Below are 16,265 nucleotides of genomic sequence, written 5' to 3' on the forward strand. Positions count from 1 at the left end.
CCTTGTGCTTTCAGACTCAAAAGTCCTGTCTCCAACAGGCACGAATGGCCTCACCGCTCAGGGACAAGAAGACTTCTTTGGTGGCCTCATCCTTAATTTAAGCCCTTACTAAGCACAGAATTCATATTTTTTTTATTAAAGATTTTATTGGGGAATTAGGGAAGGGGAACAGCCAAGTTGTTGTCCTTCAATCTTATTTGTGGAGGGCGCAGCTAGCTCAGCTCCCAAGTCATCACCATGCAGCCGCTCAGCTCAAGGTGCTGTGTTCAATCTTAGTTGGGGCTGGGAGTGGGTGGGGGCATAGCCCATCATCCCATGCTAGAGTCAAACCAGAAACCTTGTTACTAAGAGCACAAGCTCTAATCACTGGGCAGTCCGGCCACCCGTGGGCAGCTCAGGGCAGCCTATTTCAAGGTGCCATGTTCAATCTTAGTTGCTGGTAGGCATAGCCCACTATGGAGTCGAACTGGCAACCTTGTTGTTAGGAGCATGTGTTCTCACCAGCTGAGCCATTCTGCCACCTGTTGGCAGCTCAGCAGCAGCTCAGCTCAGGCACAGCTCGCTGGCCCATGTGGGAATTGAACCAGCGATCCTGTTGCTCAGGGTCTTAATCAACGTGCTCTTAATCAACTGAGCCACTCGGCCAGCCCGCAGAATTCATATTTTAATTAGAACACATGGGGTTCAAAAACCACTTATCTGAAAGGCTGTGTAACTTATCTCTCTATATTGAAAGGGTGATGGTTTTTGAAAACCACCAGCCTTTTAGTGCTCTGCTCTCACTACCTCTCCCCTGCCCCTGGCAGAGACCCTGGCAACCCCTGGCCATGGGCCTCCGTTTACCCTGTGTTCCCAAACAATATGCTTATTTTTATTGTTTGAATATGTTCTATTCAAAATGGGTAATCGATGGGCTCCTAACACACTATTTGAAATGCAGAGCTGGCCTTATGTAGGAGGAGGATTTGCTGGCTGGTACCTGCAGTCTGTGTGCAGGTACACCCTGCCTCCCTCCTGGGCTTGGATTCCGAGGAATGTCGGCATGCTCGGCCTGCATGTTGGGTGGCACAGAGATGCTGCCAGCAACAGTGGTTTGGAGACCCTATTTCTATTCTGTGGGGGGCTCCTGCCACCTGCAGTCCCACATCAAACTTTAGTCAATGACCAACATTGACAGTACTCTCAAGGCGATGTCAGATCTGGTCGACCCTGCCACACTGTGGTGCCAACAGATGTGGATTTGGGATGGAGGGAGGCTTCCCAAGGCATCACTGCATCTTGCAGAGCCGTGTCTGTGTCTGGACAATTCATGCCATGTCTGCCCGTAGACCAAGAATGACTCAAGTTGTGGGTGCCAAAGTGTGACAGCTGTCCCATAGTGGGGGCCCTGGTCATGGCCTCAGCACCTTGGACAGCGCTGCTGCCTTTGTGGAGAACCCTGGACTTCTGCCTGTTGACCCTCATGGCCACCACCTGCCTGGCCCAAGCCCGACCTCGGCGTGGGCCTACTGTCATCATGGTGTGTGTCTGTGACGGCCTCCCTTTCTCTCTCTGAAGGAGTGGGCCAGGTCGTGCTGCAGGTCGCCGCGGCCACCAACTGCAAACATCACTACGGCGTCGAGAAAGCCGACATCCCAGCCAAGTATGCGGAGGTGAGTGGTTCTGGAGACATGTGTAGGTGCCTCTTTACACCTTCATTTGCCCTGACCCACAGGGTTGGGGGACTTCCGGGTGGGGCCTCTGGGGGCTTCTTGATCTGGCACAAGTATCGGCCCTGCTCAGAGTTTTCTATCCCTGTGGATGCTGCAGCCCCGTTGCCCCCAGGGTAGGGTTAGCGGGGTCACTGCTGTGCCAGCTTCCACCTGGGGTGGGGTCTGGAGAGTAAATGTGTCTAAGCAATGTCTTGTCCCATTGAAATGTGTTTACAGTTATGGGTTAGACTCGGGTGGCTTCAGTTCCCTGGAGGTTGGGAACTATTGCAGGCCCCACAGTCTGCTCTCCCTGGGACCTCCAGGATTGTCCTGGGGCTACTGCTCACAGGGGTGGTACTGGGGTTATGGTAGCGGGCAGACCAGCAGTCCCAGCCTGGTTCATCTGCTGGAGTGGAAGAGGTGCCAGGTGGTGGACAGGGCCTGGGGAGACACAGGTCGCCCACCCAAGTGCATGGAGAGGCACCCTCTGCCACCCTGGCCATCCTGGATTTCTGACAGGTTGTCTGATGTCACTCCCTTGCAGACCATGGACCGAGAGTTCAGGAAGTGGATGAAATGGTACGGAAAAAAGCATGCAGAATACACAGTGAGTGCCATCGCTCCATGCCCCCACTGCTAATGAGTCCCCTGTGGCCCCTTCTCCTCCTGGACCTGCCATTCTCCTACCCCCGCCACCCCCCGAACCCTGGCTCATCCCCACTGAGGCTGCCCCTCCTGGACCTGTTCTTGCCTGGCCTGGCCTGGCTCGAGCCGGCCATGCGGTGTTTTGGGAAGAAGGCCCACTCAGCTTCCTCCTGAAGCCCCGGATGGGGCACCTGGCATCGCCCGGAAGTTCCCCCTTTTCATCCTTCCTTGGCTACACTTGTCCTCCTTTCTCAGGGGCCACCTGGGGGTAGGGGTGGGGGGAATCTAACTCCTTCACTCTCTCAGCGAACAGAGGTGGCATATCGCAGCATCTTTCCTTCTCAGCCCTAGGCTGCACAAGGTTAACTGACCACCCTCTGAGTATCTCCAGGAGCACTTGGGGCTCCTTCCGAAGCAGCCCCTCCTTCGTGCATGTGTGTGTAGGTGGAGCCCATGCGAGGTGGGCAGTGGGGCATAGAGGAAATGGCCTTTTCCTCCATCCACTGGCCAGCTGAGTGGCATTTTTCTCTGACTGCCTTCCCAGAAGCATGTGACCCAGCCTATGCCCATTTTCCTTGGCAAGGTTGGGATTAGGGGCAGCACGCTCTAGGGCTCTCCCGGCTGCCCCTATGCCCCCCAGTCTCCACTGCTCAGCCTGGCCTTGGGCCTGGGTCCTCTGGTCTCTCACTGCTCCTCCTGCCCAGGGCACCTACGTACACACCTTGAAATGCATGTCAGTGCTCAAGATGCCCCGCTAGTCTTGCTGTCAGGGGTTCTTCTGTTGCCCGTGGATACACAGCTGCCATGCAGTCTCCATGCACTTGGCATGGGTCCAAATCGGATCCTTAATGCATACTTCTTCTCTTCCCATCTTGGTTCATCACCCCCATATACCCAGTGGTTGAGGCCAAAACAACTCAGATTCCACCTGGTTCCACCCACTGGTCCTGTGGCTGCTCCCTCCCGAAAATCTTAGGACTGTTCAGTCCTCTTTCTCCCCATTGTCACCAGTTTAGAGCAGGTTGTCCCGTGGAGTGTTGACTGTTGAGCCGGAACCTACACTCCTTATCGAGTTAGGGAAATAGTATAAATCATATAATCACAGACTGGGGGCCGATTGGACATGTGGGGAGAGCGAGAAAGAGGCTTCCTGTTCCTTAGAACAACCCAACAATTTTTTTTTTTCATGGATTATGCTTTTGGTGCTGTGTTCAAAAGTCATTGCCAAACTTGAGGTCACCTAGGGTTACTTTCACAATGTCTTATAGGAGTTTTATAATTTTGTGTTTTACATTTAAGTCTGTGATCTGTTTCAAGTTAATTTTTGTGGAGAGTGTAAGGTCTGTGTCTTTTTTTTTTTTAAGATTTTTATTGGTGAATTGGGGGGATGGGAATAGTGCTGGGGAATTGGGGGAAGGGGAACAGACAAGTTGCTGCCGTTTTGTTCTTCAGTCTAGTTGTGGAGGACGTTGCTTCACTGGCCCAAATTGGCACCATCATTGTGCTCTTCCCGGGCGAGGCAGATCAGTTGCTGGCTTCTGGACGGCCACTCACTATGGCTGCTGTGCTGGCCGCTCACGCTGGCTGCTGGCTACACACGGTAGCCCATGGCAACCCACTGCCACAGGGGCTGCAGCCTACGCCATCGCCGGCGACTCACAGCAGCCCAGCTCCAGGTTGAGCTGTTGTTCAGCATCTTAGCTGTGGAGGGCAGTGTCACTGGCCCTCATGTGGGATCTGAACCGGGGCCCTCTGGTGTCCCAAGCCAGCTCTTACCCATCGCGCCACTCGGCCGGCCCATAAGGTCTATACATGGAGGTCAGATTGTTCCACCACCATTTGTTGCAAAGACCATCTTTGCTCCTTTGTCAAAGATCATTTGGCTACATTCGTGTGAGTCTGTGTCTAGGTTCTCTGTTCTGTTCATTGACGTATTTGTTCTCTCACCAGTACATGCTGTCTTGATTACTGTAGCTCTACAGTAAGTCTTAAGGTCATGTAGTGTCAGTTCTCCAATACTGTTCTTCTCCTTCAATGTTGAGTTGGCTATTCTGGGTCTTTTGCCTTCATAAAAACTTTAGAGTCAATTTGTCGATAGCCAAACAGTAACTTGCTGGGATTCTGATTGGGATTGCATTGGATGTAGGTCAAGTTGGGAAGAGCTGACATGTTGACAATATTGAATCTTCCTATCCATGAACATGGGCTGTCTCTCCATTCATCTAGTCATTTGATTTCCTTCATCAGTTTTGTAGTTTTCCTCATATAGGTCTTGTATATATTTTGTTAGATTTATACTTAAGTATTTTTCATGTTTGATGCTGATATAAGTGGTATTGTCTTTTTAATTTCAAATTCCATTTGTTCATTGTTGGTTTATAGGACTTGACCTTTGCATATTGTATGTTAATATACAGTAATACCTTTATTCTGTAACCTCACTATAATTGTGTATTAGGTTTTTTTTTTTGTTGACTCTTTTAGATTTTCTACATAGAGGACCATGTCATCTGCAAACAAAGACAGTTTTATCATTTTCTTTCTGATCTGTACACCTTTTATTTACTTTTCTTGCCTTATTGCATTAGCTAGGATTTGCAATACAGTGTTGAAAAGCCATTGGTGAGAGGGGACATCTGCCTGGTTCCTGATCTTAATGGGAAAGCTTCGAGTTTCTTGCCATGGAGTATGACACCAGCTGTTGGGATTTTGTGGATGTTCTTTTTCAAGCTGACAAAGTTCCCCTCTAGTCTCATTTTGCTGAGAAGCCTCATCATGAACGGGTGTTAGGTTTTGTTAAACACCTTTTTCTGCATCTGTTAATGCCATCACATAGTTTTTCCTCTCTGGCCTGTTGCTGTGATGGAGTATGGACGTTGAGCTAGCCATCTACGCCTGGGGTAAATCCCACTGGCTTGTGGCATGTGTTCACCTCACACATTGTTAGGTTTTCAGTTTGTTCCCATTTTGTTAAGGATTGTTGCATCTATGTCTACTAGGGGTCCTGGTCTGTAGTTTCCCTTTCTTGTACCGTCTGGTTTTGGTACCAGTTGATGCTGGCCTCGTCCAGTGAGCTCAGAAGTGCTCACTCTGCTGCTGTCCTGCTTTCCTAGAGTGTGGGCCCAGCTCCCCTTCCCTTTCTCTTGGTGGAATTTCTTCCGGAATTCTCTTTGCTCAGTGAGAAGTCATCGCCTTTGACCTCTCCTGCTCCTCCCACATCAAAAGTTCTCTGGTGTTTGTGCTGTGGACTGGCCGGGCAGTAAGACCAGCTAGCTTCCATTCCCAGGAAACTTCTTCCCATGGCCTGATCGTCATGTGCACTGACTGAGAGTTCCCAGATGGCTAACCATTTTTCTGAGACTGCATGACTTCCTAAAACACAGGTTTTTTAAAAAAGATTTTTATTGGGGAATTGGGGGGATGGGAACAGCACTGGGGAATTGGGGAAGGGGAACAGACAAGTTGCTGTCGTTTTGTTCTTCAGTCTAGTTGTGGAGGACGTTGCTTCACTGGCCTAAGTTGGCACCATCATTGTGCTCTTCCCAGGTGAGGCACATCAGTCACCGGCTTCTGGACGGCCGCTTACGGCGGCTCGAGGGCCGCTCACACTGGCTGCTGGCTACACACAGTATCCCATGGCAACCCACTGCAGCAGTGGTTGCAGCCTACACCATTGCCAGCGATTCTCGGCAGCCCAGCTCCAGGTTGAGCTGCTGTTCAGCATCTTAGCTGTGGAGGGCGGTGTCACTGGCCCTCATATGTGGGATCCGAACCGGGGCCCTCTGGCGTCCCAAACCAGTTCTTAACCATCGCGCCCCTTGGCCGGCCCCTAAAACACAGGTTTTTAAATTCAGAGAAGACTTCCTCATTCTGGTGAGCGAGCCTACCAGCTCTCAGCACACAGTGTCAGAGTTTTCATTGGCCTGGTGCCCATAGCGGCCCCATTGACCCACATGCGGCCTCTAGCACTCCATTTGTGCAGCCTCTAGCGCTCCATTTGCAGTGGGGTTTGGAGGAGGCCATAGGCCCCCACCCTGGGCACATCATTTATCCTTGCTTCCTCCTCCTGTCGCCATCGGGTGGCAGCTCCTGGCCTGCTGGGCGTTTGGGAGTTAGTGACATGTCTGAACATTGTGCTGCATTGGTGGGTGCACAGGAGGGGCTCCCTGCTTGGGAATCATCTCATTTTCTAGGTCTCATGGGGTTTACAGTGCTCATTAGCCCTGCATGGCCCTTGTGAAGTGGTGGGGAACAGAATTTGGCTAAAAGAACGCTGGGTCACAGCCTTGGCAGGGATCTGGGACAAGCTGGCCACAGGAGGAGCAGTTGTCTGTGCCTCTGGTGTCCTCTGGCCTGTCTCTAGAGCTCATCCTATTGGATACACCCCTGTTCCAGAAGGGTGTGGTGAGAGTCTGCCTGACGGTTGAACGCCCGGATTTGGCGGGAACTTGTGTCCTGGGTCTTAAGAGGCCTCCCAGCAGCTTGCTGTGGCTTTGACCAGGCGCCTAATTGGCAGGCGGAGTCCTGCCTCCTGTTACTTAAGAACTGGAGAGGAAACAAAGCCAACAGGAACCTAAAAATAGCCCAGTGTGCTTTTCCAGACCCCAGAGCCTGCTTCTGGAGGCCAAGGATCCCCTGTGGCCTGCCTCCCTCCTGTCCCCACCCCGCCTACAGAGGCACTACCCAGCTGGGCTTACCCAGCTTCTGTCCCTGCAGCCCAGTGGTTCCCAGGTGGCCAGGCCCTTCCTGCCCGCCCACAGCCCTCCTATCAGAGCCCTGTCCCCTCCTTCCACTTGGCTAACACCTGCTTATCTGTTCACCTGGAAGACGCTCCATCCAGCTCCCTGCCCAGGCTGACGTCCGGGCTGTCTGCTTGTGGTGGAGCTCTTGGGTCCTGGTGATGGGCCTGGCACACAGCAGGTTTCGGGCATCCAGAGTGTGGCACCTTGGGTGGCCGCAGCCTCATGGAAGTGCCACGTGGGGAAGGTGCTGAGCTGTGGACCTGCCTATGGCTCCTCAGGCAGGTTTTTTTCAGGAAGTGTTTCGGGGCCTCCCCCTGGGTGAGGGCTGCCCCCTGCAAGCTGGTCAACGTTAGGATGGCCCAGTGCTGCCAATAGACTCCAAAAGTGCAGAGCCCATGTAGCCCTCAGAGCTTCCAGGCAATGGAATGTCGGCTGCGTCCTCCTTGGGAAAGTGATGGAACCACATGCATTCTGGAAGCCTTGGTACACCTTTACTCTGGTCCTGCTGTGGGTTGAGTCCCTGGGAGTCAGGCAGTTCAGCTGAGCGGCATCTATGTGGGTCTGTGACGGGTCCTGGGCAGGTTGGCAGAGCAATGAGCCCAGAGCCTCCTTTCAGGGGCTCTTGCCCACCTGGCTTTGGCTGGGGTCTGCCTCAGTCTCCCCGCTGGAATGGATGCTTCACGCAGGACATGCTCTATTTCTTGGATGTTGAGAGCATGTGTATTCTGTGCAGATGTGGGTGCTTGCTCTCAAGAGAAAGTCTGGTCAGGTAGAGTGAGCTGAGATAGGGGTGTGTGTGCCCACCCTGCCTGAGTCAGACCCTAGAGCTGCCTGCTGGCCTGGGACACAAGCAAATCAGTGGTCTCCTGTGGAAAGGACAATGTGTGTGCTGGGGGCTCCTCCCATTTCATTCCCCTCAGGCATTTCTCCACAGATGGGAGAAATAGGAGGTCTCAGTGACATTGGGGCTAGTCCTGAGTGGGGTGGACAGGGACGGGAAGGCCATGCATATCTTTCTGGCCACTGTTAACTGAGGCACACTGGCTCCAGCGACACAGAGCTGACTCAGCCCGTCACTCTCCTTGGACGGTCATGACCCACGAGCAGAACTGCAGTGAGGCAGGACAGGCAGGGGCCAGGACTGTGGCTTTTTTTCTTGCCTCAAATATGGAGTCACCTGTGTTGGGGTCCCCGAGGCCACCCCAGGATTTGCAAGGAGGACCCCAGGACTCAGCAGTGGTCATCCTGATGACATGGTGGTTTATAGAGATAGGACAGAGCAAGATGAGCTGAGGGAAAAGGCCGTTGGGGTGGGGCCCAGAGACCAGGCACAAGCTTCAAGTCCACTTCTGGTGGGGTCACCAGCATGCACTTAATTCCTCCCCAAACAAGATGTGACAGTGTGTGTGAGGTGTGGCCCCCAGGGGGCTCACAGAGATCCAGCACCCAGGATTCTCACCGGGAGCCTAGCACATACAAAACCCCAGACTCCAGGAGGAGAGTAGGTGGTCAGCATGAACCACGTGTTTGCACAGACTGTTTAGGGCCAGGGAGCCCCCAACAAGTCCAGTTCCAGATACCGCCGAGAGCCACCCTTGCAAGCCGGCTTTTCCAAGGATAAAGGTTAAACTTTGTCTTGCACAGCACCAGTAAGAACTTTGGACTCGAGTCACTTTCCCCAGGCCTGGCCTGGATGTCCGTGGGGCGTGAAGGCAGATTTAGAAGGTTCCTCAGGTGGGGAAGAGACAGCGGACAACCAGGTTGTGGGCTGGCCCTCTCTGAGCAGTTTAGAATGGGCTGCCTCCCCGTGTCCTGCACCTTCATGTCACAGCACTCACGTCACTGGACTCCCTCGGTGGTTTCTTTGTGAACACTGGAGGACATAAGCTATGTAGCTCCTTATCTGTCTCCCAGGGCACAGGGCCTTAACTGCATTGCAGTGGCAGCACCCACAGGACATTCTCTGCTTGGGGTCTTCCTTCTCCCATCCTGAGAGAGGTGCAGTGCCCATCGGGCTCCTGATCAGTTCACAGCACTTGTGGTGGTATGGATAAGGGTCCATAAGCAGTCACTCCTCATCCCTCCCTCAGGCCCTGACAACCACTAACTCACTTCTGTCTGTGGATGTGCCTGTTTGGACGTTTCACATAAGTGGTATCACACACTGTGTGGCCTTGTGTGTCTGGATTCTCTCACTGAGCACCTTGTGTTCAAGGTCCATCCATGTCGTGGCAAGTGTCAGTGCCTCTTTTTCACTGCTGAGTTATAGGACCACCTCTTGTGTTTGTCCATCATCTACGGATGGACACTTGGGCTGTTTCTACCCTCAGGCTGTTGAGAATCCTGCTGCTACGAATGTGTACAGGTTTCTGTGTGGACAGGCATTTTCAGTTCTCTTGGGCAGACACTGAGGAGTGGTGCTGAAGGCCTTTTTGAAGAATTACAAAACCAGATTTGATTTACTGAATGTTACATCTCTGGACACTTAGGTTAGTAAGAACTGTGTTATCTGGATCAGACTCTGGCCTTGAGGCAGAAGGACATCAGTCTGCCAATAAAAATAGCAGGGAGAGCAGGCACTGAACGTGCAGACGGCCCTGTTCTCAGGTAAAGCTGCTCAGAGCCACAGTCCAAGGGCGAGACAATGTCATCTTTCGCTGTCAGTCACAGTCACAACGCAGGTGTCTGTTGTGGCCCTTGCCAACCCACCTCTGTCCATAATAGCCTGCGGTGGGGCATGCCCGCGTTTGTGATGCACCCCCTGCTGTCCCCATGTAGACATGGCACTGTGACTCACATTGTCTAGTGTACCCTGGGCTCTATGCACCCGGGTGCTGCTCGGCCCCATCCCCATGCTGGTGGCATGTGACCTGCACTGAGGTGTGTGGTCTTAGCCTATCTCTGACTGTCTATTCCACCCCACAGAGCCGCTGGCAGCCATGCTTCAGCCTCACCTCGAGTCCTGCCCTCTTTAGTGACTTTGTGCTCATTTCATCTGTTCCTCACCGGGTTGGGGGCCACAGGAGCTGAGCAAGACCCGTGACAAGCGCTTGTCCCTGTTTTCTTCCTTTCAGCTGGAAAGAGGCGATTTCCTCTCGGAAGAGTGGAGAGAGCGGATCGCCAACACAAGGTACGGGGCCTGCGGACAGCGCTGGGGCCTGGCTGGGCAGGCAGCCTTTCTCGTGGCACAGCTGCATGGTGGAGGCAGCTGGGGCTTCCCTGCTCTCTCTTGGTTCGGCCACCCCGCCTAGCCTTCCGCCGAGAGTCACTCTCAGGACTGTCAGCAGGGCAGGTTGTCAGTGACTGGGCCCAGAGTCAGTGTGGCCAGCCTTTGTAGCCTGTCAGGAAGGGCCCTTTCCTGCTTTTCATGGCCCGGGAGGGTGGGCAGCCCTGTGGTCTGGTCCATGAGCTCAGCTCACGCTGTGTCTGCACACAGACACAGTGCCCGGTGCTGCCTCCGTGGCTTGGTCGGAGGCGGGCTGTTTCTGCCTTCCCCGTGGTGACCGTCAGCAGCCCGTTCTGACCGGAAACCCTTGTGTGTCCTGCGTTTCCTGGCAGAGCCCTCCTGGCTCCCATAGGCCTGCCACCCGAGGGCCTCACATGTGACCTTGATGTCCACTAGCTCCTGAAGCTGTATCTGCAGCCCTCCCCTGTCTTCTTTCTTGTCATCTTCTCTTTGTCATTCCGCTGGCCTTGGGCCGGATTGCTGTGCTCTGCCGCAGCTTTGATGGGCCTAGCTGGGTTGGCACAAGGGAAGGCTGGAGCATGAGGGTCTTGTGTGGATCAGCCGGAGAGGGCCGTGTCACACTTGGGAGTGCTCCTGGGAAGCAGCTGGCCGGCATTGCTGGAGCAGCTCAGGGGTTGCAGTCTGACCTGCTGTCTTGTCTCCCCCTGTCCTTCTGGGCGCACTGACTGCAGATTGCCCCATGTCCCCCACCGTGTGATTCTGCAGGCAAATAGGAGCTAGACATTGCTCTTTCACACAAGTATCCCCCTTCCTTGCTCTCCTGTGAGCCCACTTTCCCCACTGGCCAGGTCCTCCCCCTCTTGAAAGAACCCTGCTAACCCCATGGGTGCCCCCATCAAACAGGGTCTGAAGCTCTGTGGCTGTTGTGGTAGGCTGAGCTGGGCTCCTCCCCTCTGGAGTGAGTGAGCACAGACCAGCAACATCCAGGCTGCAGAGTCCCTTCTTCCAGGCATCTCAGGAATGTAAAAGCCCTTGAGATCACACTGCACCCTGGCCTTATTTGCCCATTGTGTGCCTGGCCTCTGACGGCCCTTCAGCACTGGAGTTCAGCCTCTTCTCTCTTGGCCAAACCTGGGTGATTGGAGAACATGATGAGGCCCCAAAGCTGGGCCCCGGACATCCCCCCAGGTGCTCTGCTTCCTATCATGGCTATCCCTTCCCACCAGCTCCTTATCATCAGATTGGACACCTACCTCAGGTTTCTGGTTTCCTCGTGTCTGAATGTGAGAGCGCAGGAGTCTCTGGAGCCTCCCCTCCAGTCAGCAGTTCCCAGTGGCCTTTCTGGCTCTGCCTGCTCACTGTCTTGGTCGCCTTGAGACTGGCATCCAGCCTCCCCAAGCTCAGTCCCTTGTCAGGCTCTATCCATCAGCACCCGGGGTGCCTCTGTCCTGCTTCAGACCTCAACCGTCTTTTCTCCTCTTAGCAGAGAGGGCGCTGGTCTTTACCTTTGGTGTTCTTCACTCCACACTTGCTGTCAGTGCCTGCCCTCACACGTGTCAGCCCCTCCACTGCTGCTCCTTCCCTCGCTGTCTGTGAATGGTTCAGATAACTTGATTTTAAAGCTATCAAGACTTAAGACAAGCAGCATGAGGATGACAGCTCACTCTGTTTTCTGTCACATTCAAAAGAGAAAGTGACCCTTGTCCATAGTTCTGCCATCGTGGCCCAGTTTTAATCTGGATGCACTTACAGAGAGGAGAGGAAAGGAGAGCCATGTGACTCAGTGTGGGACTATCCATTTCACCTGAACCAGCTGCATGTTGTTTCCAGAGTTTAGCCATTCAGAATCCTCCAAGTGGGCTGGGCCGGGTCCAGTGGTGAGGGAGTGGGTGGGGGGCATCTCACCGTTCCCCCGGGCAAGGGCAGAAGCCTCACCAACTGCCCCAGCAGGGATCTGCAAACTGAGGTTCCCTATGTTATCTGGTGCCAGAGAATGTCAGCCACACCCTCCCTCGGAAGAGCTTTGCTTCTGGTCACATGGACCCTAGGGGGTGGGGGTGGGGGTGGGGGGACGTGCGTGCGTGCGTGCAGATGCAGCTTGACTTAGCCAGCTGCCTTCCTGCCTGGGTGTTTGGTTATCCTCACTCCGCTGTCCCAGGTGACAGTTGTGCTGCCCACATTCTAGCCCAGAAATGTCCGAGGGGCAGGTGGGGGCTGCCTCAGCCTGCACGCATCCATCTCAGCTTTTCCAGAGAAGCCAGCAGTCTGGTGGTCAATGGAAATTTCTGAATTGTTGTATGTTAGCAACAAACTGGGGCAGCCCTGGGGGCTGGCCCCACAATGGAGCTTGTGGTGGAGGCAGTAGGCGTCGTATGCATGGGCACTGTGTGCACGTGTGAAAATGGAACCTTCATTTTACTCAACTGGAATATTATTTTGCAGTGTTATATTTGTGAATAACTTTGCCTTTGGTCCTGAGGTGGATCACCAGCTGAAGGAGCGATTTGCAAACATGAAGGAAGGTAACGTACTCCCCTTGAACCCCATCCTGCTGGGGCTGCTGCGTCTGGCTAGTTGTGGCACTGATTGCAGGTGTTGGAATTCTTCTAACTTTCTATACCCGCCCATTGCAGGCCCAGTCGAAAGGCCTCAGGCAGCGGGGATGCCTTGGCTGTGGTTGTCACTGTCACCTGGGTGGCCTGGCCAGGTGCCTCCCAGCTCAGTGTGTGGAGTGGAATAGACCTGACCTCACTGCTTGGCCAGTGTGAGGGATTTGGGGTGGGTGTCCAGATTAATAAGGAAGCTAGAGGCTGTCCGGTTAAATGTGAATTTCTTGCAGACAATGAATAACTTCTTAGTATAAGGGTGCCCCAGCTTATACTCAAGGATTATGTGAAATTCAGACTTGACCAGTGTCCCTGCTTATCTGGAAACTGTAACCTGGGGGCACGGGCATCTAGGCCCAACTCTCCCATATTTTCTGGGCCTCTTTTGTTTGGAACCACCCCCACCTGGCCGGAATGCTCTGCTGCCTCTCTTGTCTTGGTCCCAGGTCCCAATGCAGACAGCAGCCCAGTCCAGTCCTGGGTGGGGGTGGGAAAGGTTACAGACATAGGTAGCTTTCTTCTGCCTTCAGCACCACTGGCTGCATGTGTGTGTGCGTGCATGCACGCCTGAGTGTGTGTATAGGTGAGCATATGTGTATACGTACACGTGTGTATGGTTGTTCCTAATTATTTGTAAGAGTGAGTGGCCACTGTTCACTGCACGCTGCAATGGATTTCTGGGGTGTCCTGAGCACCCTCTTGGCTGTTTCTCCTGACTCTTCAGCCAACAGTCACACATGGCCTTCGGGCCACTGCGGGATTTTATTCGAGAATGGCCCCTCCATCTTTTTTGGTGACACGCATGGGGCATTCCCGCTCATTGTCCTGTGGGATGTCGCCCATTCTGCACTCACTCCTCGTGGTGATCTCGACCTTGCCCCACTCAGCCCTGTTTCCTAAGGGCCTGGGTGCCTGGCTATCATATGTGGGCCGACTCAGGGTTGGGACTGCCTGCCAAGCCTTCCCATCACCAGCCTTCCGTTGTCCTGCAGTTTCGTGCCCTCGGAAGTCCTCTAATGCATCGTTGTTCTGCAAGTATTGAACAGTGACAGGTCCCAGATGAGAGCAGCCTGTGGATCCCTGGGTTGTATCTCATTATGCACACACTCTTAGGTGCTCCTGTGGTCCCAGCGCCTGCTCATCCCTGGCACAAGGTCACTGCCTGACCATGCTCCTGCCAGCCCTGGGACCCATCCCTCCTAGTGGGGATGGTGTGCAGAAGCAGGCTATGTGCTGGGCTATCGTGGGGTATGTGTGTGCGTGTGTGTGTGCACGTATGTGTGTGCCTTAGGTAGATTCATCCTGGCTTCTTATTGAAATGTAATATTATTCTCTTTGATTTTTATGTTTGGCTTTTGTTCTCACACTGCAGAGTTTAGCGTTAACGTGTTTACTCGATGTTTTTAGTGCACAAGGAGCGGTATGGTGCTCAGAGTGTGAGCAGCACCACTCATACACTCTCACCGTGGCAGAGGCCAGGGTTCTTCTTTTCCTCCCTAGAACTAGCACCTGGATGTGGGGGGTTAGTGCAATGATTCTTGGGAGCAGCGAGTCCTGACCTGACAGCCAAGCTCTGTTTCTGTCTGGCAGGTGTCAGATCCGGGGCTATACATAGGATGTGTCTACACAGGTGGGGTCAGTGCCCCTGAGGTTTCAGGGGCCTGGGGCGCATTTCTACAGGAAAGCGATTAGTAGGACAGGCTTAAGCATGCCTTAATATTGCTTTTACCTGGAGGAAACGGACAGGACCCGTGGTCTTCGTGCAGTCCACTCAGTGTGCCCGTAGCCTCTCCACCCTGCTAACTCCATTTTCCTTTCATTGGTGTGTGTGCAGCTGTTCTCTCCGAATGGCAGTAATCAGTTTTTGTGTTTCAGGTGGCAGAATCGTGTCCTCGAAGCCCTTCGCACCTCTGAACTTCAGAATAAACAGTAGAAACTTGAGTGGTAAGAAAGCCCTATGTTGTTAACTTTATACGTACATGATTTTTAGCACTGATGTGTGAGTGTAGCCCAGCACTGCTGACACAGGCGGGTCACTCTCTGGGGGGTTGAGCAGCCTCCCTGGCCCCGCCCACTTGATGCCAGGAGCACCCCTGTATGACAACCGCAGATATCCCCAGACATCGCCCTGTGTCCCTTGTGGGGCAGAACCGCCCGGGTAGAGACCCGCAGGCTTGACAGGAGGCTGTGGAGAGTCACAGGGAGTGGTTTACAAGCTGCTTTGCCCCCACATCTGGTTGGCCTGCAAGGCAAGTGGCTAATGTGTGCGGCAGGTGGTGCTGCAGCCCCGGCCCCTGGGGAAGAGCCCTGTTGCTATGTGGCGCTCACTCAAGGCCAGACCTTTCGGGTGCTGGGTGTGCCAGTAGCATGTTCTTTCCAAGTGCTCCCTAAGTGCTTTCCCATCCCACCCTGTTGGCTTGCTGCCGTTTTCCTTGGACAAGCATCTGGCTTAGTGAGGACTGTCATGCTCGCCATGTGCCTCTCTGAACTGCCAGCGTGCTGATGGCCGGGCACCTTGCCAGTCTGGCAGATGGGTTGGCTGCACATGAGGAGGGCACATGGTTCTGTCCCCGGTGCATGAGGCCTGACCTGTGTCATCATTGCAGACATCGGCACCATCATGCGTGTGGTGGAGCTGTCGCCGCTGAAAGGCTCGGTGTCATGGACGGGGAAGCCAGTGTCCTACTACCTGCACACCATCGACCGCACCATAGTGAGTGTCTGCAGGCGAGGCCCAGGCCCTCCCACAGCATGGGTGGGCTTCAGGGCCCTTTGTCTTCCCTCTTTCGCTCCCAGTCTTTGTGTAGGATGGACGTTGTCCCGAGTGACATGTGATGATAATTGCCTTGGTGTCAGAGGTGTCTAATGTCCAGGGACCCCCTGAGCCAGCTGGGCCTGGCCCTCACCCATGCTTGCCCCGTGTGACACGATGACCCTACGGGTCTGCACGACCCCCAAGACCCCGGGCCTGTGGTTGGGGTGGGTCTCTGGGCAGAGAGATCTCCCTGCCAGCTTGCTGCCAGTCTCCAAGGACGTCTGATGTTGGCATGTGCATACAGGGTTTAGGACTGACTTCCAATAAGATGTTTTCCTTTTTATTTCCATTTTTAGCTTGAAAACTATTTTTCTAGTCTGAAAAATCCAAAACTCAGGGTAAGTGTGTGCTTTATTCCTTCACTGAACGTCATGGGGTACTGTTAGAGGAGCTCCGAGCAGTGAGTGGGAAGCGCCAGGTTGAGGGATGGGGATCACAGCTCCCGCTGAGCTGCACTTCTGGGAACGATCTTTGCGGAACTAGGTTGAGTGAGTTGCGACCTTTGAACAATGTTCAGGTAACTTGGTGAGTTCTGCAAAGTGTAGGACGAGGGGAGCCGCCACTGACCCACACATCCAG

At 53.9% G+C, this 16,265-nt stretch overlaps 1 protein-coding gene across 8 annotated transcripts in view; it reads left to right on the plus strand.

Moving 5' to 3' along the window:
• DOT1L (DOT1 like histone lysine methyltransferase) overlaps positions 1-16,265 on the plus strand; it is a 57,809-nt gene that overhangs the window by 22,300 nt on the left and 19,244 nt on the right. For 6 of the 8 annotated variants that reach the window (XM_019657284.1, XM_019657285.1, XM_019657292.1 and 3 more), the window contains 7 exons: positions 1,558-1,652; positions 2,236-2,298; positions 10,153-10,208; positions 12,708-12,787; positions 14,747-14,815; positions 15,478-15,584; positions 15,983-16,024. In XM_019657284.1, the coding sequence (XP_019512829.1) occupies positions 1,558-1,652; positions 2,236-2,298; positions 10,153-10,208; positions 12,708-12,787; positions 14,747-14,815; positions 15,478-15,584; positions 15,983-16,024 (512 nt within the window). The remainder of the gene's footprint in view (positions 1-1,557; positions 1,653-2,235; positions 2,299-10,152; positions 10,209-12,707; positions 12,788-14,746; positions 14,816-15,477; positions 15,585-15,982; positions 16,025-16,265) is intronic. The other 2 variants (XM_019657291.1, XM_019657290.1) reach the window with 2 other exon arrangements.

This window comes from Hipposideros armiger, unplaced genomic scaffold (genome assembly GCF_001890085.2).
Source record: "Hipposideros armiger isolate ML-2016 unplaced genomic scaffold, ASM189008v1 scaffold_275, whole genome shotgun sequence".
Taxonomy (NCBI): Eukaryota; Metazoa; Chordata; class Mammalia; order Chiroptera; family Hipposideridae; genus Hipposideros; species Hipposideros armiger.